Here is a 26,098-nt window from a genome sequence, read left to right on the forward strand (position 1 = left end):
ATCTATCAGGCTGGTGTGTGTCTATACCTGCATTTATTTATACTGGTTTGAAGGTTGCAAACATATATGATATTGATTTGGGGCTGTAAGGTATGACAGCAATTGACTTAATCTGTCTAGAGTACAGCACATTACCTGCCAGGATAGAAGAGCTCCATCCTCTCTGGCTAGACAAATGTATTACTGCCCTGCCCAACATTATGACAAGGTTGGCATTTGTGTTGCTCCTTCTATCCTTCTTTTCAACACCTTGTGCTTTCCACCTTCCCATCAATCCTCAGCTATTGAGCTGTTTTATTGAGATTGAAGTATTGATCACTGCTCAGGCTAACCTTGACTTGACAGAGTGGTCTGTCTCACACAGTCCCCAGCAAACCCAGTAAATTTCCTATCTAGCAAATTCACAAGACTGTATTTTTTATTCCCATCGCTTTCTTTCCAACCACCTTTTACAGTTTTATGACTTTGAGATAGTTTTCCTTAAGAGCCAATCTCTCATAGGTGTAGGAGAACAAGATTGCTGATAAGTTTGGCACTAGAAATGGTTACACTGCACTGGGGAAGGCCAATATTGCGAGTCCAACAACTTCTCAGTCAATTTAGCCCAGCAGAAAAAAAATCCATATGCTTTGGTGCTGAAATTTTTATGGTTGGAAGGAGAAAAAAACAGCTTTGTTGTTTATGCTATTATGGTGTACGTTGTTTTATTTCATTCAGACATACAGTAGCTGTATTTCATTATGTTAGTTAACAATCTCTGACAGTTTGAAGTTTTAAGATGTATCCTGTTGAGCATGTCTGCCCCTTAGTCTACACAAATTCTAATCACATCTGAGTGTTTTGTCATAAATTTTATGAAAATTTGAAAATCTTTTCAACTCTAAGTTGAATCAAAATTGAATTTCAAGTTAGTCCTATCGTCAGTGGCAACGTTTGGATCATTACAATCGAGGGTTAAAAACACACCACCCCACAGCCCCACAAAAATGAGCTTCAGTGAGGTAACTAGCTCAAAGGGCTGATGCACAATGTGTTGAGTTATCAGTATTTTTCAAAATCAAATAAAAAGGAGTGAAGGAGTAAAAAAAAAAAAAAAAGATTTAATTTGTTTGGTAAACTCTGTTCTTAAAGGTTAAGTTTCTTCCTATGGTTTTATTTTAAAGCTTTAGCAAACAGTGTTGTAGATGATAATGTATTTTGTTATATATTTTTTCTTGTTTTGTTTGACCAACAGTATAAAACTCCTAGAACTTTTAAATGTAAGATTATATAAAATATATAAAAGCAACAAATTCTCACATTTTGTGAAGCAGGAAATGTGCCACTTTTAACCCCTGATTACAGCAGTACCAATTTTGTATTGGCACGTAAATCATGTATCTATGCATGTGTTAAATCTATGAGAGTGATTGATACAGGTCTCTTGGACAGAGGACACAAGTCTGTCTGCTTTTAGGAGTTCTTTTATTTTCTCCTTTATCCGTCCAGAAATGTCAGGGATGGCTTTTCCTTCTATGCACCGACAAATACTTCTTCAGAAAATTCATTCTCTGCACCCTACAACTGGGCTTTTGCTTCCCAAACTACCACAGCTGCATCCTTCCTGGCCTGCTGTGCCCTTCTCTGATGAGTCAGCAGCAGCTTAGTAAGCACCAAGAGTGTTCTGGACAGCCAGTTTTGAAGAAGGTCTACTCGGACTCCATGTACCTAATCTCTAACCTGACACTGGAGAGGCTGGCTCGATGATGAAAGTTAAAATAATTTTGAATAGAGCCTTTGGTAATACAGGTTTGCCAGCAAATCTAATTTTGACAACCTTAAACCAGGCAAAGCCTCGCGCACCCCCTGCGATCTTTGTCGCCCCCCAGGTAGGGGACCACTGTTCTAGGCTTTCTCTCTCAATATAAGTAGTCGTTTAAGGAATTGTGAATTTGTAACAAAATTGGTGTTAATTGTGTTGGTGGCCTTGACATCAGCTCCGAGAAATTTCATTCAGTAACTGTTAATTGCTTCCCTGTTTCTTTCATTTTAATTATTTTGTCACAGTCAGAAGAAGCTACAAATATCTCTCTTATCTTGGTGTCACCTTGTATTTAGTTTGGCTTTCACTTTTCACACTTCCAGTCAACTTATTAGAATTTATATAAAGTCCTCTTCTCTGTAAATATCTAATTTCATAGCAAAGGTAAATAAAGACAGACACAGAGACATCACATTATCCCGTCTGTCTTCACAAAGCTTTATCATGGTGGGATTTTCTTAAGGATTTGGAACGGAAGCTGAGATTATCCAGTCAGGTGCATAAAGAGATAAAAACCTGAAGAGTCTAGAAGGATCACCATAATCTACTGTCCATCTCAATCAGCCTCAACCTTTGTGTTTTGAGACAAAAGAAAAGGGCAATACTTTAGCATGGGTTAGTATAATTGTCCCCAGCGTATTTAAATGTTTTACATTGTTTGCATTTAGCTGTACTTCTACCTCTATACAGGTTTCCTAATTGTGCTGTGTTGTGGTGTAGTGATATGCAGCATTGGCATCAGCTGAAGAAATCACAAGGTCAGCTGCTAAAAAATAGTTAAACCTCAATTTATTGGAACTTTGGTTCCATTTTTGCCGCTCTAGCCATTGGTTCTTTTTACATTGTACTCAACAAAGTAATTGCACCGAGCGCACCATGAAGACTGAAAGAGTAGTCAATGTATAGTAGCCAGAAAGTTACTTTAGCGACAGCATATCCCACCAGTGTAGAGTCTTATATACTCTGTATTTTGGCCAACTTAAAGAATTAATGTTAAATAGCAACAACTGATCTGAACATGAATATGCTAGTGACTAATATATTTGTGATAATTTTGCTGGTGATAAAATCAAATTAGCCAGATACAGGTTTTTTCTTTTTTTTTTCTTTTTAAAAAGCACATTAAAAATGTTGTTATTGTAGTATAGTATTTCAGTAGTTTGGTTAGTCGTACCAAACAATGACTGGATCAAGCAGGAAAATGAGCCATTTTAAAAAAAAATACAGTCTACGCCGTGGGCCTGGAGAGGTTTTCATGCTTGCTTACAAACCAATTCTCTGTCCTCTTCAGCCCCTACCCTTTGGTCCAGCTTATATTAGGCTTATCACGTGTGAAAAGCGCTCCCACTCCCCACCTTTTAACCTCTTAGCCCATTTATGACCCAGAGCCATTTAGACTCAATTGGATGTTACCAACACCTCAGCTCTCCTTACCCACATCCTGACCTGGCCATCCATCATTGTCAGCCTTTTGTTTTTTTATTACACACTCTCTCAGAGGTCCATCTTGTCCACCAATATAACTGACTCTATGGCTTATAAATACAATAACAAGGACACATAGGCTATTTTTGTGACTCATGGATCCAGAAGCGCAATTAAAACAAGCACATCTGCCTGGCTGTGACTGTGGTGACATCTACTTAGACACCCACGGCTGTTCCTTCAGTCTCTCAACCCATTTTCTCCATTGATTTTGTTTTTCCACCTCATTGATTAGACTGTATATTGAAGGACCAAACCTCTTTTGGTTAATTGGGGGTAACCTAGTATCTTGTATCCAGATATTTTTTGATTGTGTCTAGAACCAATTCAATGGGACTGCAGTTTACAGCTGGCATCACAGTCACTCTTGATTGGTTTTTTACATGGCTGTCTGTTTTGGAATTAAAGTGAGAGTAAAGAAAATGTGTATTTGTGCACTGATGGTACTTGAGATGAAGATTGGTAGCTTGTAATGGTTTTGACGAGGTAAGGCAGCTTTTGTTTTGGAGATCATATCTATATCAGTTAAACTATCAAGAAGACTCCTTCCTAATAATAATAATAATAATAATAATGATCCCAATAAATCTGACCTTTCTAAAGGTTATAATGTTCAACTGATTCCCTAACTAATCACTAGTGACTGATGATCGGCTGCTCTAATGTCATTTTCAGTCAGTAATGATGTTTATTTAGTGTACAGTTTGTATTCGTTAAGAAAGGCGCTCAATGTTCGATGATACAGGGCAATAAAACTGTCCTAACACAGGCACTGAAAATATTCCATAAGAATTAAGAATAGGCCTAGATTTTTTCTTTTAGTGCTGAATATTTCGACCATAAACTTGAGTGTTGAAATAATTTGTATATCTCTTCTTTATGGCTAGACTGTTTGGCTCTTCTTCTCCAGAAAATCAGGCAAAATTAACTAATAGTTAAAACTGAAAAAGTGTAATCTGAAGCCTGGGGTTACAAAATGGTTTTTCGTGTTGTAGAGCATTTAGCTAAGTTCTTATTGAATAATTGTAATATGAAATGATTGTCTTAATATTGGAGTTTTTCTGACACAATGCTATTCCAATCTAATTATCTTAAATGTGACTTATGTGTGACTATTCAAAGAACAATTTTCTGCTGTATCAATTCTTGCCTGTAGGTGTTGCAAGACTTGCAATCTTAGCAGCTCCTTGCGTGTAGATGGCGACATTGACAATAAGCGAAAACCTTAGGACACATCTAATAATAAACATCGACAATAGTTTAACATACAGGCTACACAGCTAACGGCCTGTACACCGTTTCTTTAAAATGATGTTTGACTTAACTTGAGGAAGAGTAATGTGGAGTGCAGTCGTGCTGTAATTTCTCTCTCAGCCAGAAGAGGCCTGCTGTCAAGAGTGATGTCAGAGTTCTCTTCTTCTTCTTTTTTTTAGCTTCGTAGGATCTAAACAAAACAAACCTTTCAACTTTGACCTTCGAGCTTCTCAGCCTCGCTGCTTCTGTGTATGCATGTCAGCGAGTGTCTGCGTTTAGGTTACTGTCTCTCTGTGTCAGGTAGGAGACTCATTATAGACGTATCAGGTGAGAGAGTCGGGGAGAGAGAAAGGCAGCCTGTCATCCATGTGGCAGTGTAAAAGTACCACGTTAGCCCTGATCCGGGAGGCCAGTCTCTCTAACCCACAGCCCCAACATCAGAGACATAGAGAGAGGCCCTATGAATACTGCATGATGGAGCTTTTATTACAGAGCAAGCTGGAGTGTAAATAAGATCCAGGCAATGGGGCACGTTTACTGGGGTCAGATCAGGGGGAAGTGGCGGGGGGTGGCTATGTAACCTTGTCCCCATGTCTCCCGCTGTCACAAGCCTGTCACTGTAACTCATACAGGGATGCTCGGCCCTGAGGTGGTCAAGGACAGTCTGAGAATAAAGCTTTAAACAAGCAGTAGTCACACCATACCATACACCGTTAAAAAGCATTTGTTAAAACTCTTTCTTAATTCTTGTATATCGAACTTATACATGAAATACTGCCAGGCTTAATGTCATATTATGGGGATATTGCCCTTGATTTCAAGAAAACATATTTAAGGAACCACCCTGTGAAAATGAACTGTACATGGCTCTGTAATGTCTGTTTATCTCACTCTGGCCACTTATCTCAGACATCTTAGGCACACAAACACTCTTTGTGCACATGGTATCCCATGCACACAAAGCTGCAGCATCTCATATGTTAGGTGCATTCAGCCATGGGCTGGTATTGCAGCATGTGTAGACTTCTCACTGAGAACTACAAGTTGTTTAGCATGACGGAGTCTCGGTTTAATCTCTTTTCAGACTGCCTTACATACACAACCTGCCCAGTCAGTATTTAACACGTCTACCCTTGCGATCTTGCCTCAATTAACATCTTCGTCTTAATTAAGAAGCAGCAGTCATGCTTAACTGATATTGATTGTAGCTTAAAGGAAGACCGAGACATCAAAACGGAAACAAGGCCATCAGCGTTATGTGCAACGAGCTCTTTTCAAGAGAAGATGACGGTTAAGATCAAAAACAGTCATTAATACTCTCGGGGGGGAAAAGAAATATTGTAACACCAACTACCTCAGTCAGAATAGCTAAAAACTCTATTAAAATCTTTCACCATTCCATATTTTTGGCTTATGTTTAATCTTTAGTTGTCAGTTCAACTGGTTGTCTGACAAAGCTGTGTGGACACATTTAACAATTAGATGTAAGATTGAATCGAAGGGAATGATGAAAACAGTTGTAAGACCTTGACACAAACTGTGAAATGAATGTAAGTTGATTATGTGTGATTACTGCAGATTCTCTGGGCAGCTTGAAATGTAAATATTCTTTTTCTCTTACATAAAGCACGGCCTAGCTACAGTCAGAGCTGGTCTCTGTTTGTTCTAACTGTGGGTAAATACCTGACATGGCACTAATAGGTGTCATTAATTAAAGGCCTGGACCAGTTTTGAGGTGTCTGGCCGAAGAGCAACGCGATACTCCAATCTAAGACACATTAATCACACCTTGAACCATACACATTCTCTCTAGAAGACCCACTGACAGGTGAGTAGCCAGGTGTCACGTTTACTAAGCCTGCTTGCAAGCTAACCAGACTGAGTGACGTACACTGCCCCCACCTCATCACTTGACAGCTGTTGGACAGTATTCGTCCTTGAGGATTGTATGTTGAGAGGTTCTGCGGTATTGTCACTGCCGCCGTAAACTAACCTTCAAGGGCTGTAACTAAAGCCGATGTTTGGCATTAAGGAGTTTGATAATTAAATCATTACGGGGGCGGTCTGTAACTGCTGCTTTACTTGCAACTCAAAACTCTGTCTGGAACAACTCGCGATAGGGCTGACTGGTTTTGGGTGGTGACCTCTGACCTTTAACAGGAATGACAGAGGCATTTTGTCATGCTGACTCTACTATTGCTCAGAGATACAGAAGACCTGTGGAGGTTTTATTTCATTCTCTATGTCCTTACATTACCCATCAGTTGAACCTTATCACCAAGTTTAGTACATTACATTAACAATTTATGATTGCTCTGATTAATATCGAGACGTGACGTTACATCATTTTTATAGGATTTATAAAGGATGTATTGGGACCGTACCTTAATGTACCACCTTGAAGTTTGAAAATCAAAACACAAAAACTCAAACTACCGTTTAAATAGACTGTTTTCTACAGTTATGTTTAATATCATCTTCTCTTTTGTCCCCGTAGGGCGTACCATCTTATTGGAAATCGGGTTTTAGCAGTCAAGGTGAGAACTCCTTCCATGTTTGTTAGAAGTCCACGGCATCAGCACATCAACAAAAGTTGTTAATTTTGTGGGGTTTTTTTTTAAAGGCTGTACCTTTTCTCTCCCCCTCCCATGTTTGATTACAGGTCATTCCCCTCGATATCACGGTGGAATTACAGAAGCAAATCATGTCAGAGTTAGAAATCCTCTACAAGGTTAGTTTGGACTGATTACATCTGTTACAAAAACATTTTCTCTTTTCTCCACTGAATGTTGCCGTCCAACCAGATCTACATTGTTAATAAACCATGTGTCTTAACTAATTAAGTGTCATTTATCACCACTGGTTTTACAATGTAAACCAAGGACTAACGATACAAGGACACGCATGGACAACATGCACAAAGATCAGGTCATGTGAGTTTACTGATCACTGACATTTTGCTCAGCTCAAATAAGTTTCCGTCCAAACAAAAACAGTTGATGGATTTCAAATCGATCGATGATTTTCTGGATTTATTACAATCATTTTATCGTGAGTTATCATTAAGACGCTCATAGTCCTGATGACATGATCACTTTCTGCTCAAATTCTTAATGAGGGTGATATTTAAACAAATTTTGTGTAACATAAATACTCTTTACTTAATGATCATTTTGTCCCTTCTCTTGATTGCAGTGTGATTCACCGTACATCATCACTTTCTTCAGTGCCTTTTTTGTAGAGAACAGGATTTCCATATGCACAGAATTCATGGATGGTGAGTTTCTCTGAGGCTGGAAGCTAAAGCCTGTAGATCATATGTTTTTTCTTTTCTTGCCACAGCTGCGTAGAAGAGACTTTGGGGAACCGTCTCTCTCTGCCGTGTGTCCATTTACACTTCTGCAGATCAAGAGAACGTCTTATCGCTGTGAGCTGTTTAGCATGCCTGTGTGCTAAAAGCTACAAGGGTGTGATAAATCTTGACTTAAGTGCAGTTGTAGGTGCGTTTGTATGTGTTCGTCCAGACTGGTGTGAGATGGGAGATTGTCTGTGTTTTTAAGATGTGTGTGTTTGTCCGAGTGTGTGTTAATGCAGCGATTCCCCTGTTTCACACATTTGCCAGCTTGTCTACAAAGTCTGTCGAAACCTCTCAGCACTCTTAAATTCATGAAACTTTTCTTTGATCAGTCATTTCCAGTTGATTATTGAGTGGTGTTGTGAATATTAGGCCGCGTAAGGTAACATCAATAACCTCTTCTTCCTTGTTTTATTGATATGACAAATAAATGCCAATTAAATACAAATGAAACAAGCTGAATTGTAACAGACAGGGAATGTATTCAATATAATTGTGTAGACCTGTCAGAACATTTTGAAAAATACCTGAAAGGTGTCCACTGCATTTAAACCATCCTAAATATTACGTGCCGTGGAGACAGTCACACATTGTTTTACTACTGCGTCTTCACTTCTAACTATATAATATGTATAAATGTGTATTTTGTGTGAATTTCTATTCTAACAGGATGAACAGTTCTTTCTTGGCAAAGGTGCCAGTTTGTGAATCTGGATCCAAATTACAAGCCAAAAAAATGCTATTTTCCAGTTGTTTGGATAGTTGTAGAGTGTTGCAATCTGTTTGGCCAACATGCATTTGATTGTGTGTTGTGCCAGAAAAGACCATCAGGAGATTAGTTAAGAGATTGAACAAATCTATATATTGCTGCCTGAGTTAATAATTTGTCTTTTGCAGGTGGTTCTCTCGACGTGTACAAAAGAATCCCAGAGCATGTGTTGGGAAGGATCGCAGTGGCAGTAAGTGACACTCAAAATCTCCACATAGTACATCCCCTAGTTTGATAACTGAGTGATAAACATTTCACTCGAGAGGTGTGTTCTGGAGTTTGCAATTGCCGTCGTCGCCGAGTGTGTGATCACCTGTTATTTCTTTGGCGGATACTAAACCAGAACCAGGTCTGGAAGGGTTTGTAGGATTTAGTGACATCAAACAGTGAGGTTTCACACAACCAACTGAATATCCTTCATCTCACCCTCCTCTTGCAAGTGTATAGAAGAAAAAAGATAGGCAGAAACTCAATGGAAAAAAGTGGAAGGCTCTGTCTAGTCGAGTCCGTGTTTGTGTTGTTCGTTCTGGGCTACTGTAGAAATGTGTTGGTGGTTGGATGATTGAATGGAAGAGGACCCGCTCCCTCTGTAGATAAAACGGCTCATTCTAAGGTAACAAAAACGCAAAAAACGATTCTTATTTCCAGGTCATTACACACTAATAAAACCAGTGTTATAGAGTGTTATATTCTATTTGTGACATATTCTGCCAGTAGATCCACTTTAATCTTACACACTGCCCCTTTTAATAAAATAAAATAAAAGAGAACCACAGGTGTGATTTTTTTTTTTTTTCAATTGGCTTCTATTTGGTGAAGTGACGGACAAAGTCACTCTTGTTTCCTCTTATTCTCCCCTCTCTTCCTTTCTCCTCCCAGTTAAAACTAGCATTTTGATAGAAATGGCCTTGATGTTGATAAATACATGTCTCTTTTCCACACTCCTTATCCTTCCCCTGTCTCCACCTCCTCCTTTCTGTCTCCCCCCTTTAACTTTGTCCGTAATCAAACAATGACAGCTATTTAGTCAGTGTTAATTCTAATTCACAGCTTTGCCTTCTTTGCACTGTCACAGTTGTTAATTATCACAGAAGGAAAAGCACCCGAGAGGGTGTGAGTGAAGCTACACACTGCAGTTGTTGCACTCACACCACCACCTTTTGAGACAGCAGGACTTCAGAGAGCTTTTGTGTTTCTTTAATTTATTTCAGAGGTTGTCGTGCATCAGAGACGGATGACAGGAGCCCAGAGGCTAGAATCAACTCTCGCATCCCATAAATGAAAATAATAACCACAAAGCAGCAGTACACATGAGGGAAATGAGTAACACTTAACAAAATAACAAAAATATAATCAGAATAATCCTAATAATAATAGTAAACTTCATTTCTATTGCACCGTATGAGTTACAAGGTGCTTTGCAAACTATACAATATAGGCAAAGATCTTGAATCAGGGAGAAATAAACTAAAATAAATTTTAAAGAGCAACATGGGAAAAAAACGGTTTCAGGAACTGGTTTAACAGAAATAAAACAAAATATTAAAGAACAGACTTTTTACAACATTTGATACTTTGATTTAAGTGAGAGGTTTAAGAGTTCTGACTACGTATAGATTTAAAACTGAGAATTATGATTGATAATCACGATTATACGGCTGAATCTAGCCAGGCAGACAGTCATATGAGTGCAGCCGACAATGCTTTTGCGAAGGCTGCGCAAAACAAAAACGTTGCCTCTTTTCTTTTTACCCACTTCACAAAAACATATTGTCATTGCGCCTTGTTTTTAATCTTTTCGCAACCTTCCATTCAGTTGTACACACAACCCTTTCAAGGAGACACAACAAGGAGGCGTCCTTAAGCACCATCTCAATACTGAGACCCCCCTCTAATTCCTCCACCGTCACTTTATCTTGTCGACAAATCATCCTGTGGAAAAACACCTTCTTATTTTCTTGTACAGTCACTAAAGCTTGTGACTGTGAATTGGGAGCTTTAATGTGGAGCTCAGCTCTCTCTTTGCCTCCACAGTCTGGTACACCTAAACAGTAGTCAACTTCAGGATCCTTTTCCCCTGTTATTATTAAAAGATAGCTGTATTCCTGTATTTAGGGGAGGTTCTCTCCCTCACCTGGGATGAATGAGTAAAATTGGAGGGCATCACACTCCAGTAGAAGGACAACATCATGCATAAAAGGCAGAGATGTCACCAAAATGGTCACTTTAGACCTTGGCTGCTGCTCTCTGTAGTTAATTTTCTGGGGTCTCCAGAAAACCTTGAGCAGCACAGTTTCCAGATATAAAAGCATATCAGATGAGCCGGTTTTTACCAAAAGACTAGGTAACTGTACCACACCCAGGACAAAAAAAAAATCATTGCTGGCACTTCTAAATGCAAGCTTTAAAAATCGAGTCTCCTTTCCAGTGTCCAGGATTTCACAAGAACACTTATCAGTGTGAACACACCCTCTGGTCCTCATTCATGAAACAAGCAGCACTACTCCTGATTGCCAGTCTGAGGGCGACATCAATACAACATTAGAGACACATGAACCATGACAGGACAGCAGTATCCGAACCTTTTAGCATTTCAGTGAGGAGCTCACTGACCACCTCAGCAGTGTGTGCCGTGACAGCCAGGTTGTGGGTAATTTTTTCCTGCCCAATAGTTTCAGTGTGTTTGGTTCAGCTGGAGGTAACCACTCCACATTGACCAAGTTAATTAATTATTCACCACCAGTGTTCGTTAAGCCTTGAATAATGTGGAAATTATTACAGTTTGTCTTTGGTGTTTTGTGTCTCTAGGTAGTCAAGGGCCTGACATATCTGTGGAGCCTGAAGATACTTCATAGAGGTGAGTAAAGTAGAGCACAGGCGGTGTATTTATTAAAAAAAAAAAAAAAAAGAGCAGAGTTGATAAAGACAAGCTACAGAGTGCTGATGTTGCAGTTCTATCAAGCAGTTTGTCTCCGCAGATGTCAAGCCTTCCAATATGCTGGTGAACACCCGGGGACAAGTCAAGCTCTGTGACTTTGGTGTCAGCACACAGGTACACTGATTTGTTTGTGTGAGCATGATAGATAGAGAGAGAGAGAGAGAGAGAGAGAGAGAGAGAAAGGATAGAAAGGATGGACGCGAAACAATTGTCTATAGCTGCATCACCGCAGTCCTGTGCAAGCTGTGTGTGTGTGTGGACAGATCTGTGTGCATATGGTCAACCTGTCAATCACTGCATTCATTTTCAACTCAAAACATCAGCGCTATCCCAAGGGTCTTCCTCTCACATTAACCCCCCCCCCTCCATTGTTCTGCAGCCTCAAAAAAAAATCACTTGTTATAATTATGACCCCCCCCCCCACCCACACACACACACACGCACGCACGCAACGGCAAAGCCTCATTGATATGTATTCAGTAGATATGGGGAAAGCGTGGGTGGCAGACAATAGCCTAGTCATTGTGTGCGTGTGTGTGTCGCATGGTGTGTTTGCAGTGTAATCATCAGGGACAGACCTTCAACGTTCCTCAAAACATCAACCCTGAGGACTCTGTCTCCTTTTTGGAGACACACACACACACACACACACACACACACACACGTTGCTTCTGTGGTAAATTGTTATTCATTTTTAACCTCCACTTCTTGGAGGCTCCAAGGTGAATTTTACACCTTGTATGTGTGTAACACTAGCAGCATTGACTTGTCCTCTGTTTTTTAAAACTCTATTTTTCTGTTTATCTCTCGGTCACACATATACTCTCTCTTTCCACCACCCCCACCGCCCCCCGTGCTCACACACTGTAGGGCATGCTCCAAAAAAAAACAACAAAAAAAAAACAGCCATAAGGGAACAGACACTCATTATCACAGTCCTGTCATTGATGGCATGTGCCATTGTATCCACACACACACAGACTCACTAATGTCTCCTTGTCTTACTCCTGTTCCCTTGTGCGAGGCTTGAGAGCAGCCCAAAATATCAACCTGACATGTCAATAGATTTAGATAATGTAAGTTAGGTCCAGCACCTGTCTTTCTTTTTTTTTATCTCTTAATATAGGACAATGACTCGTAAAAGTTATTTATACAGGGTTAAGGTTTTTTTTTTTTTACGGTCAGTTGAATAGTCTGATATGCAGCATGATTATGTCCTTATCCACTGTTAATTCATTTTATTTGCAGTTGGTGAACTCGATTGCCAAAACGTATGTGGGGACTAACGCATACATGGCGGTGAGTGATTCCATTTAGTTCATCTCAGGTCAAATAATTTACGTCAGCACAGCGATCAGAGCCTCTAACTTTATTCTTACTGTCTTTGATGTTTGTTTTTGCTCTACAGCCGGAAAGGATATCAGGAGAACAGTATGGCATCCATGCAGATGTCTGGAGTGTGGGAATCTCTTTCATGGAGGTAAGACAATCTATCTAAGATATATATACCTGGTGGTCCATGTCTTTAGACTGACTGTTGCACACGTGTGTCTATGTGCATCAGTATCGGTTCATCTCTCCCAGTAGTGTTGATCGAGTGCTTGACTGACACCCTGCGTTTTCAAATAACATTTTAATTTCAGTATTACACTCCCCTGGTTTCTTGTCCTCCCCCTGACGTTATTGATTCTCCATCTGTTTCTGTCCACAGCTCTCCCTCTGCAGCGTAACAAACGATTTGGGCTTCTGCCTCTGCCTTTTGTTTGTCAATAATGTTTAATATCATTACAATTATAACAGTAATAGATGAGTTCGCAGGGATGGAGCCATGTCAAAATTATTGACACGATCTTTGTGTGATGAAGACAGACCTTTATAGCAGTGGAGCCCCTGGCCCTGTTCACTTTATTCCTAGCTGTGGATATGTGCATTAAGTTAAATTAAATGGCTTGCAGTCCCACTCAATTTGGATTGATCTTTAGCCTACTAGTTGGTCTATTTATGTTCAAGGAAAGACCGTGAGCATTTGCAGTTTTAATAATGTAATGTTGCCAATAAGCTGCCCTTGACCAAGATGAAAAATGCCCACCCCAAGTGAATTGGGGTGGGCATGTCAGGGAGGGCTGTCATCCAACCTCCCAGTCAAAATAACACATAAACACACATTAGATACAACGGCCCCACACTCCTGTCCTCCGTCTCTTTATCCCTCCATTTTGTTCTCTGCGGGTGGTAATCATGGGGGGGTTATTAACTAATAGCTGATGTTGTTTGATGAGGAAGTGTTATCAGCAGGTGGGCACTAAGCTTACCTCAAAGACAGAAAGTCTCAAGTTCTGCGTGCTTCAGTGGCTTTAGCTGCTTTCTTTTCGTGTCCTACACTTGAATTGCATGGTATTACGACAGTAAGAATGGAATACATTAATACACGTCTACATAATGTAATATACAAAGGAGCTGTGCAGTCTAATGGAGTCCAATCCAGCAGCCATACAAGAAATCTTACCTTTGTGTAGCACAAAGAGTAGCGTTGACTGAACTCTCTCTGAAGGCCATCGCTTCTTGTGTAGTTATCATGAACTGCATGATATTGTCAAGGATACATTATGACACCACATTGTCTATCAGGTGGATGGGTAAAATATTGGGCACAACCTGAGAGATAAAGTTACTAAAAGTGTCCACTCTAAGCTGCACAAATGTCTTAAAGAATATACTGTAGCACTTATTGTTGTAATTTTTCTTCTGTACACAGTTGGCGTTAGGCATGTTCCCCTATCCACAGGTAAGTGATTTTCTGTTCCATTTATTATTTTTGTATTTTAGACTTTCAATTTTTATCATTCTCCTCCAATATTCAGATTTCTTTTTTAAACAAAGCTGTGCTGTTTTTTGAGGCAAGGATACTCTGTAGGTTTACAGTAAAAATGTCCTCAGTTGTTAAACTACAGTGTTGTTTTAATTTAATTTTCAAAATAAGATGTAATAACATGATCTTTAAAGAATTTTTTTTCATATACATCTTAAACATTTACCCCTTTTATACATATAATGAAGTATTAATCAGCACTAATCATGATTCAAGGCCCTGAATGACATGGAAATATCCGTTGATCTCAAAATGTGATCCTCTATATGAGTCTATATTACAAGATTAGTATTAATTTACCACTTTAAATATATGAATCTACTGTGTGGGTTATTTCTTTTCTGCTCATTACACTAAGTGAAAATCGTGTTCAAATGTAATTGCTGGCCACAGAAGTGACTTCCCAATCCCATCAAGCCTTAATTAGTCCTTTAAGATGGGTTTATCTCACTAATCTCACTAATCCTGAGTTGAGCAATCTAAATCTGGTTACCTCGGGTTACCTCCTGGCCACCTACCTTCACAAATTGTGAAGATTTTTTATCTAACACAGAGTTTCTTTTTGTATTGTATTGTTATTGTATTCTAGAAATATTTTCTACTTTAACAAGTCAGCCACGGACTCATTGTATAGTTTGATTAATGTGGGAAAAAAGGAAAAAAAGCCTTGACAGTGCTCTGCGTATTGGCACATTTGATCATTTTCTGTGTAATTTTCCTGCGGGCTTAATGTATGCAACACTTGGACTGCTCCGTCAGTTAAATGAAACTTCATTGCGGTTGATTAAAGAAGCAGAGTGTGATGTAACCACTGCACTGTCTGCCCAGGGATTGCCTAAGACTGCTTCACTCCTTTGAGCATGGCAACAATCCTTCCTGGAAAAGATGGAAACAATTCACTAAATGTTGGAGATGAATGAGATATGGGACTTTTAGAGCTCAAAAAAATAAAGTCTATAGGTGTTTTGGATGTTAGTGTCACTTCTCTTTGAAGAAACCAAATTTTTACAGTGAACGCCTCACCATCTGACAGACTACAGCCATGATGTAGCTATTTACTTATTTTCTGTGTTGATTGTTAATTCTTAGCCTCTGGTGAAAAGCATATGTGAACCTTTGGGAGCAAAGGTGTGTTTAAGGTGTAAATGTCACACAATTATCAATCTGTGTGTCTACATGTGTGGAGTGTGTGTATGCCTACAGCCTAGGGCATGTCTGATTTTCGAGTGCTGTCCCTCCCTTCATTTAATGCTTCCATTATCATGTTAATTGTTAGTGTATTTTTTGCAAATGAATGGTGGTTTAATCCAGCGTCATTCATATAAATGGGGTAGACAAAATACACGAAACACCTCGCAGTTTATAGTTTAGGCTCTCCACTGTCACGCAGCGTTCCTCATCTCAGTGTTAATTTTCCCCTAACTCCATATGGTACTGCAGACAGTTCACCTGCAGGCTGTAGCAGAGCGGTGTGGCGAGAGTGCTCGGATCCAGCTCGTCAGGCGCAGCCAGCCAAAGTCCTCGGGCCTAAGCTGTCATTTTTGCAGACGCTGGCACAGCTGTCTGTGCAAAACCCCCTGCTACACTTCACAGAGAACATTTTAGTACAGACTGAGGGAGAAGTTGGAGATGATGAAAGAGAGAGAGAGGGAGGGAGATTGGAAGAGGATCAGTGGCATCTGAGTTCCCACTGTAGACTAGTGGAAGATGCAAGTTGTTAAAGTTGAATTTGTCTTTGAGTCGTTCATGATTTGCACTTTTAAAAAGCCAGCATCGTTTGGTGTCGTTCACCCTTTACATGCTTTGCTTTGCTTGCCAGTTGCTTCCATTTGTGGATGTTTAGTTGATGCATTATCTCTCATTCATTCTCTGTGTGTGTATGCATGCACAGTGGAGTCATCACCTCATGTTTGTCATGATTAGAGATGGTCTCTTTAATTCCACTTCACCACATGTCGGGATTCATTTGCGTCCTTTGTCAGGAGTTAATGGAGTTTTTGCACGGCTCGCTCTGAAAGTCTTTGAAGACACCAGACCTGACGTGATGTGTATACAGCCGCCAGCACTATTGCCTCTGATTGATTTGTTGTGTTTTTGTTTGCTCTGCGGTTGTTTTTGTTTCTCTTTTTATTTTGTCACATTTCCTCGAATTTGAAGGAATTTCTGGATGAAATATCATATCAGTTTTTTTTTTAATGTGTATATTTCAGGAGCTTCCATTTACACATCGCTGCATCCATCAAAAACAGCAGAGACGCTTTTCCTTTTCTTTGTTACGTTTGTTGTTGTCAAATGAAATGGAGAGGAAATGGTATTGCAGTACTGTGTACTACTGTATGTGTATGCTGTATTTTTTTCAGTACCCTGCACCTTTCAAACTCTTTACTTGGTCACATAGCCGAGCAAAGAAATGTGTTATTTCAGGATATCAGGCTTCCCTTCCCTTAGATATAACCTGTGTCTTTCCCTATGCAACTTCATATTCAGACTTTATAGAGTTTAATACTAATCAAACAGCTTTAAATTTGCCACTTGATGGATCTAAGTTGGGCATCGTTGAATCTTTTGGTTAAGGATGAAAGGTTGTCATTTTGGATGAGATCAGAGAAGAGCTACAATTGTTGGATGCTTTTGGGTGGCACATCTCAGGCTAACAGTGTGACTTTGTAGTTGTTTACCTAAGAATAAAGAAAAGAACAGAGAAAATGACAACTCACCATTTCCTCTCTTATTATAGCACCATCCCTATGGTGCCAGAGTGGGACTGCCTACTTTCCTATGCCAAAACATGCTTTTAAAGCTTTGTTGAAATTGACAGTCTTGATCAAGAAGGGGGGAGTATTGTAAGAGTTTGAAGAAGAGCCTTGAAGAAATATCTTTGAAATACGTGAGCCATTTGGTCTTTTAGAAGTCCTTACTGAGTTGCTCTTGAAAAGGGACAGAATTTATTTGATATCTAAAAAATGAGTCTGTGACTTCTTCATGTCACGCTGAGATATTTTCAAATGAAGAGTAAAGTTGTTTGTCACAAAGCCACTTGATTGGCTTGTATCACGGCTCTCCAGCTGAGAGGATCAAGAAGCTGATGTTCTACACAACTACAATATTTGTGTATGTGCATATCACGAAGTAGTTATACTCTCACCAAACTCCATACAGTGAAGGACCCCACCCTCTGCAGCAAACACTACACCCTTACATTTCAGACCAATTAGTTTGTTTATCTTACATGAGGTATTAGAAGAAGAAAATTAGAAGAAATGCATTCTTTGAAAGTATAAATGTCACATTAAACAATGTTTATCCTCAGGGCGAACATGCAGATAATGATATGTCTACGAGATAATCAGCCCACAGTGATGAGAGCCTCTGTTAAGAGGGAAAGATAGGGAGCGACTATTAAACCTCTTTTTGATATGTGGTCAAGTTACCTAGTACAAGAAGAATAAGTGCTCAATTATGCTTGAATAAGTTAGTCTCCCACTATCCAATTTCAACCCCTGCAGCAGAACGCAATTTTGTCCTAGTAATTATTTCTGAACAAATTAGTTTTCCATAGTTGCCTTTAATGTGTCTGAATCAGGCAAAACTGGATATAGAGGCGGTTTAGGAGTCTCTTGGTATTTGCAGAGTGTGAAAACCTGTATTTAATTGAGTGAATCAATAAGTGCTCTAATGCACTGTCAAAAGAGCCGGAGAAATGAGCAATTTATTTACCAAACATTATTAGACATTTAGCTGAGCCTGGGTTTCAGGCATTATATCATTTAGTCTATATGATGGAGTTATAAATTTGGGTTTTTAGAAATTAAAACAGATTGTCCTGGGGGTTTTAGGAGAACTAAACGCTTTCTCTTGTTTCACCGCACTGTCAAACATTTTAAGGTATTATCTCAGAGGCAGTGTTCAGATGTTCCAAATTAAAAGTTGCTGCTCTTGCTCGGATTTTTAAAGACCTCGGTCCTTAGATATGTTTTGATTGTGACCATAGAAGGTACACGCAGTAAGTCATATATTGAATATCTTGGATGTCTTTTTCTATATTTTGTTTCCTGTGATTTTCAGGCCCAACACTAGTTATTTATTGCCTGTAACCTTATTGTCATCATGTATTATAGGTAGCTTACCACGTCCTGCTCCTGTTTATTGTCAGCGTTACACCTGTGAAATTGACACACTGAGCATGCTCATTACAAAGCTTGCTCATACTGTTTGGTAACAGTTATCTAGATAACCTGGAGGGCAGGAATAAAGTACTACTCCTGAAAATTAGCATTAGTGGATCTTTTACCCCCATTCTCCACAAATGAGAGCAAGGCCATTAACATTTGTGTGTTTTCATTATGTAAATGGTGTTAACGCATACTCACAAATTGCCAACAGGAAAGCAATAATTTTCTCCTAGTGATCATAATGTGTCCAAGTGCATCATCTTGATTATGACACGCTAATTACATATTGCCTTGTTCCTTCTTCTCTGTCTTGCCCTACAGATTCAGAAAAACCAAGGATCTTTAATGGTAAGTTTTATTGCAGTAAAATAGGAGGAGAGGAAATAGAGGTCTCCCACACTATAGTCTGTTACTCTTGGTTGGCTCGCTCATCCTCAAAAAACACTCAAATTGCATTTTTGCAATGAAATATTAGATCATGCTTAACCTGCTGGTATTACATTAGGTGCCATTATAGAAAAATAAAAACATTCAGGAGCTGAACGATGGCTTTGCCTGAGCTCGCTGCATCTGACTAATCTAAGTAGATACTTTATTTTTTCATCACACTATTGATTTTTCTTATTGCCAAGAAATTCCATGTAGGCTAACATGTTTTTTTTTTCTCCCTTCATCTCCCTGTGTCTCCTCCTTTTCCAGCCTCTCCAGTTACTGCAATGCATCGTTGATGAGGTGAGTCGTCGTCTTATGTGCTTTTGCATCTAAAGTCAGTCCTAATGGCCCGGAAAGCTTATATTTTGTTTCCTAATGAAGCAAACCACTCAGGCGGCTTTGCTCCCCACTCACTCAACCCTTCACCCTATGCAACTGCCTCAGGCAATACACATATGCACACGCACATTACTGGAGAGGTTGGACCTGTCATGAATGACACACGCACGCACACACACACACGCACACATACACACACACACACACACAAACACACAGCAACACAGTATGTATACTACAGGGCCAAATACCAAAGCAGACAAAAATTTGTTTAACCAGGACTATTCTCATGACTGCACTGGGTGTTTGTTTCTATATAAAGAGGCATAACACTCACAGAAACATAAAACTACTGATAGAGACTGATCATGACACATTTCACAATATACACACGACGTATAAACATACATGTGTTTAAAATGCATGGCAAACAAAAACAAAAAAGGGAATATTAAAAATACATAAGTAAAACACAGACAACAGAGCAACAGAAACAAAAAAAGATATCCATCCATCTTTCATTCAATCTCTTCCACTCATCAAAGATTTCACCGTTCCACTCTTATAATTGATTTCAATACTGTAAATAATCCAAACATGGACAGATATGAAAAATAAGACAGTGTGGTGGCACATAACAGAAGTCTACGATTAAATTAGAAATAAGTTTGCCAAGGTAACATAAGATGCTGAAATGCTCGTGTCCCCTTATCATATGAGAAACTTCTCCTGAAGAGATTTAGATTTCTTAATTTATGGACACGTCATTTTATTGTATGTCAATGTGTGAGTTCACCTTATCTACATTTCCATCCAAAAACCATCACAACCTTCTTCCCCTCTCCTGTCTCATCATTTCTTTGCTGACTTACACTAATAGAAAAAATACCACAACACCCAGCCCCCTAAACACCGTCAGCAGCCATATCGCACATTAAACATACAATGTCACTTGCCCTTAACTGCCTATAGATCGGTCATAATTAATAATTAAATGCTTTTGGTTGTAATGGATTGACCCGGGCTGAACTGTTCATTAGTCAGCTAGACGGAGGCATCACTCAAACTATTTTTCCTGTGCCTTTTTCGTGTTCCTCCCCTTGAGGCGAGAGCACGTTCTGTGTTGTCCCCAGCGAGCTTTACTGTCCCAGCTAATGCAGTGCTTTGGAGGAAGAGACAAGAGGATAAGCACTCTTTGGAAAGATGAAGAGAATGTAAAGGTTGAGGGCTATACTGGAGTGAGGAAGTATACACACTTTGTGTGCCCAGACAAATTATGTTAGTGGTCCCAGTTCAAGACCTAGTACAGTGCTGTCCCTCTGCCATGCACACAAGCCTTTTCATCATGCCCTCATTGAAGTAACAAACAATCTTACTTTACGTTGATGATGTTGGATATTCATTCTTCCTAATCTCAGCTCAGCATTTCACACAGTTGATCATTCTATTTTGTTTGATTGCCTTAAAAAATGGTTGGTAACAGGAATACAGTTTTTATATTGGTTCAAGTTTTATTTATCAAACAGAACTTCTTTCTGTGGCTGCTTGAACTGTGGTGTTCCCCAAGGCTCCATCCTTGGCCCCCTTGTTATAAAATGAGTGAAGAAGGCAACTTTCATCAGTATGTCAGAAATAAAGTGTAGATGTCCCAGACCTTTCACCAGCCAAATGACAAAAATTCTGAAATCATTCTTTTTAGTCCTCAATATCAATACAGATTTTCAAAAAGTGTCCTGGTTTCCTCTCATCAAATGTCAAACCTGCATTTGAAAAACAAGTTCCAAGTCGTTGAGTCACTTTATTTTATAAACTGATGAGCAGTTTTCTCTCGATCTGATCTCAAGATGGTTGTTCATGCTTTTATATCGTCTTGGTTAGACTATTGTAATCCCTTGTATTCAGCTTCAGTTAGTACATCATGCATCAGCTCAGCTTTTAACAATACAACAAGACAAGATCATATCAACCTTGGTTTAGCCTCTCTTCACTTGTGTGAACCAGTGTTTTAGAATTGAGCCTTAGATCCTCTGCTGGCTGTTTGTAAGTCCCAACTCAAAGCTAGAGGTGAACAGTCTTTTACAGTCAGGGCCCGTCAGTTTTGAGCCAACCTTATTGAAGAATTGAGACTTGCAGAATCAGTGATGTCTTTTAAATCACACTGCTCTATTTCTGACATGTCTTAGAATTAATATCATGTTTATCTTCTATTATTTTGGACATTTTATTTCATTATTTTTAATTGTCAGACTCTATTTGTCTCATTGTAGTCTTAAACTGTTTTAATCCTGGTTCAACCATGTAAAGCAATTTTTATTTTTGTTTTGAAGAGTGCTGCATAAAGTTTATATTAAAATTTAGAGACGTCAGAGTTGCTTTTTTTAAATTCTCCCTTTATAAAACTACCCGTGTGATTGAACCAGCCTGATCCCACAGAGTGGTAATTTAATGCTATGGTATTTTTAATTTGGCTAGACACATCTGACTTCAACATCATGGCAGGTGTGATAAATTATACCCGACTCACTGACATATAGTAAATATTGCCCAATGGTACATACTGTAGATGTGATCCAAATACTTTTTTATTTTCTTTAGTTGTGATGCTTTGATATTGTGTATCCACTGGGGGGTTGAAAGTTGCTGTAATGGCTGAATGAGTAATAGGCTCCTGTGAGTGGATCATTAATATTATTGTAGCTAGAGGTATGTATGTGGTGGGGGGTGGAGTGTGACAGTCTGCCTCTTTTATTTCTTTATTTTTCATACAACACACACAAACACACAGTCAGGCATGTGGCTGAGGAGGACTCAAATAAAGATTTGAGTCTCATGTGGCTCAAAAAGAAAAAGATTCACACTACTCTTAGCCCCCCAGTTCAAGTTAGACTTGAGTTATATTGATGCCAAAGAGGTGGTGCAGTAAATTACCTATCCTAAGTGTGTAGATTTACACTTACTTAATAGAAATGATCCTTTCTAAATGTTAGTTGGTATTAGTGTATGGCAGTGAAACATACTCACCTTATTTAGCTTAGATCTTGAAGGAGAACATCTCGGTAGTTGTTCCTACCATTTGCATGCTGTCCACCCTAATTAATGTGCCTCTCTCTCCTCTGTTTGTTGAATAGCAAGTGGCTCCACTAATAAAGAACTCCCACTTTATTTTTAAGCCTGTAATTACTGATCTAATTCTGCCTAATAATTGCTTCATGGCAATGACATGTATATTTACTCGTACCCTTGTACCCTCGTAGTGTGTGTTCTCTCTCATAGTGGAGCGCGTTGACAACCGGAGGAATAATTCACACAGACTAGCCACTTTCATCAGCTTGCTGGTCTTTTGTGCCATCGCCTGCTGCCACATCAAAGCTGCAGCGGTGTTCCTCTCGGTTGGAGACATGAATACATGCATAAATGTGTGCGCGTATGTGTCTGCAGAAAGGCGCATGTGCATGCAAATATGTGAGGAAAGTGCAGAGAGAGATTTTGTATCAGATTTAGCCTACACAACACATAAATTAGTTGTGTAGTCAACACTTTGCACAAACTGTGGGTCCAATTGATCCTGCTTTTCTGCCTGTGTGTGTGTGTGTGTGTGTGTGTGTGTGTGTGTGTGTACGTGTACACACTATAGTACAGTGGTTGCAAATTATTTGGTACTCTCCTTCTAAACGGAGTGTACACTCAGGCTTGTGGTGTGCAGTGCTCAAGGGCATTTGTTTGTGCATGCCTGTGTGTGTGTGTGTGTGTGTATGTGCATGTGCTATGATATATTGCTCATCCAAGCGGCGGCAGCACTGTGAAGTGCAGTGAGATTAGAAGGGAACCCATTCCTTTGTTAATTTAAATGGATTCATGCATCATGCTTTGCGGGAGCCTGCCGATCAGAGCATTAAGGAATGGCGAACACTGCCCAGAGGTGTTTTTAATGGCACAGCGGGGCTTCAGATGTAAAGAGGTTTAATTCCCCGCATTTGAATAAACGCCTGGTCGTGGACCCAGGTTTTATGGTTTTTGTGAGCATCTTAGCAGTTATGTATTTTTGTTCATATCAATGGATGTGACTCAAAACAACAAATAAACATCCATATAGATTGTACCACCTTATACGATAATACAGCACCATTCATTTTATTCTTTTGAATTTATGTGCAGCTTAATCTGGCCTTTTGTTTTATGTGAATTTTTATATTTATTTTCTACTTTTTTGAGAAAACAAACTGCAAACATAAATTTAAATGCTAGAAAGTGAAAAATGCTAATCCTGTTGCTTTCCACACACAATTTCATACTTGGCTCTTTTCTTTTGCATCGAGACAAAGAAAGAGAATACAAATGTAAATTTGACACTGCTATTGCTATGCAGTGGACAACTTCTTTTTTTTTCCTCCTCTGAGGATATAAATGGTAAAAATAAGCTTAAATATTTAGAGCTTTTTATGCCGACAGCCAAAGGTAGGGAAAGAAGCGGAGTGAGAGGAGGGAAATGGATGGAGTAATGAGGTGAGGGGCAGTAATAGAGGGTCAGTGTGGCACAGCTGTTCTACATGACACGGTTCATAGAGCCTCCATTGACAACATGTAGCAAGCCTGACATACACACACACACACACACACACACACACACACACACACCTTACTATTGTTCATTTTGGCAGCGATTTTGAGTTTTCATCTTAATCCTGAGGTAAAAGGTTCATGTGAGTTTTAGTCACAACTTTATCTCTAATATTTTTTTCTTCAGTTTTATTTAGTTAACCATGGACTTTTTATCCAGTTTGAACAGTTCTAGCTTAACAAGCCGTAAATGTATGATTAATGGTCTGTGATAAATGCTGATTTTTCAAAGTGATATATAAAGTATTATTAATAGGAAAAGAAACATATGAAAAACCTGCTATTAATGAATGGTGAAAAAAGACCACTTATTGTCTAAATAAAATTGTAATAGGCTGACAGTTCAAGGCATTCTCACACACCATTTTTCAGCATGAAAAGATAAAAACGTGTATACTGTACATGAATCACCACCTTTCAGAAATATAGCCTTCATCTGAATGGCTTAACACAGTTTATAACATCATTAAATACACCATTTTCTGTGTCTCTTGTAGTATTTTAAAGTCTTTAAAGCCGTCTTTGAATCACTTTCTGTAGATGCTACAAAAGGATCAAACATCTGCCCTTTTCTTATCAAGTCTTCTTGTTGCCATCGTGCATTTTACTCGCCATGCTCTCACATTAGCCAAACTCGGAAGTGAACATACTGTACTACCAGTGTGTTGTTCCATAACTGATCACACTGCAAGTGCCACAGGAAATATTTGGTATGTTGTAAGATTTAGGTGGGCTCTAGTCACAGAATATGATGATGGAATATAATATAATGGAATATAATATGTATAGTTATTAGTTTTCATTGGCATACAATCACCCGAAAATAGGAATCGTTATGTTTTTGTCACCTTAGCTGAACCGTTTATGTCTTTAGAAGCTCATATTTCTCCCACAGAGTTCACTATGTTGACTAGCCCAGAACAGACAAATGAAAATACTGGCTTTATAAAGCGCCTTACAAAATTTAAAATGTATTAAAAAAAATGAGTGTTCACTGCAATTCCTACTTTCTAGTTTGTAACAAACGATATTTCTGACAGGCTCCATGAACAGCCCTGTTGATTTTTGCCCAGTCTTGCCTTTCTAGTTGTTTAGTGTAATCAAAAAATGTACGTTGATTTTCTCTTCAGTGAGAAGTGCATCTTGCCTCAGTCAAAGAAAGAGACCGGGCAATCTTTTTCCATGCACAGGTTAATTACAACAGTGTCTGTGTGTGTCACATGGAGTATACCGGTTACAAACAGGCTCAGTAGTTGACAACACGCTAACATAACATTGATAGTTAGTTGTGGGTGCTGTTTTGTCCTCATTGTTTTCAGTGAAGTTTGAAGAATGTGATGTAATCCAGCCCCGGTGTATTTAATGTGGCATGAGCCTTTTTAAATACTAAATCAGTTTTTAGCAAATGATCGTATGGTAACTTAGGAGGAAATATGGCCTTGCATGCTCTGACTAATTTGACATGCAATTACCACACCAGTCATAATATGGTTTTGTTTATAATTTAACTCCTGGCATTTGCTTCTGGTGTTGTTCACCACTGTTTTGGGAAATAACAGGAGTAACAGGCGAACCAGCTTTATAAGAGACATATTCTTTCAGTCAGTGTGTGTGGTAAAGAAAGCAGTGCCAAAGAAATGTTAAAGTAATAAATCTGAGAACAGAATTTGGTGGTAAAATGCTGAAAATAAACATACATAAATATAACTGTATATTAAACACAGTTTAAAAACATGTTTTATTGGGGATCCACCTGTGAGTCTGGGACTTCTATCAAAATATCACTGTACATTTGCACTTTCACCTTCTGTATCACCGGATGGTTAACCCAACGAGACAAACGTTATGTCACCCAGCAGGTGTGCACCAGTCAGTGCTTCCATGAATACAGAGGACAAAGAGTGCAGCGTGTAGCCTTGTGGTCAGACACTAAAGCAGGGGTCGGCAGCCTATGGCTCGCGAGCCAGATGTGGCTCTTTTGATGACCGCATCTGGCTCGCAGACAGGAGAAAGTAAGCTGGTACAGTCCGATCCCTCATTCAGAACCAGTCACGGCCACACTCTGGG

General features: G+C 39.2%; 1 protein-coding gene across 1 annotated transcript in view; it reads left to right on the forward strand.

Annotated features, from left to right (window-relative positions):
* map2k5 (mitogen-activated protein kinase kinase 5) overlaps positions 1-26,098 on the forward strand; it is a 57,509-nt gene that overhangs the window by 12,159 nt on the left and 19,252 nt on the right. The window contains exons 9-19 of the mRNA XM_019278505.2: positions 7,038-7,077; positions 7,203-7,271; positions 7,736-7,817; positions 8,793-8,854; positions 11,473-11,521; positions 11,643-11,716; positions 12,851-12,901; positions 13,011-13,082; positions 14,358-14,387; positions 18,965-18,991; positions 19,343-19,375. Of these exons, the coding sequence (XP_019134050.1) occupies positions 7,038-7,077; positions 7,203-7,271; positions 7,736-7,817; positions 8,793-8,854; positions 11,473-11,521; positions 11,643-11,716; positions 12,851-12,901; positions 13,011-13,082; positions 14,358-14,387; positions 18,965-18,991; positions 19,343-19,375 (589 nt within the window). The remainder of the gene's footprint in view (positions 1-7,037; positions 7,078-7,202; positions 7,272-7,735; positions 7,818-8,792; positions 8,855-11,472; positions 11,522-11,642; positions 11,717-12,850; positions 12,902-13,010; positions 13,083-14,357; positions 14,388-18,964; positions 18,992-19,342; positions 19,376-26,098) is intronic.

This window comes from Larimichthys crocea, chromosome VIII (assembly GCF_000972845.2).
Source record: "Larimichthys crocea isolate SSNF chromosome VIII, L_crocea_2.0, whole genome shotgun sequence".
Classification (NCBI taxonomy): Eukaryota; Metazoa; Chordata; class Actinopteri; family Sciaenidae; genus Larimichthys; species Larimichthys crocea.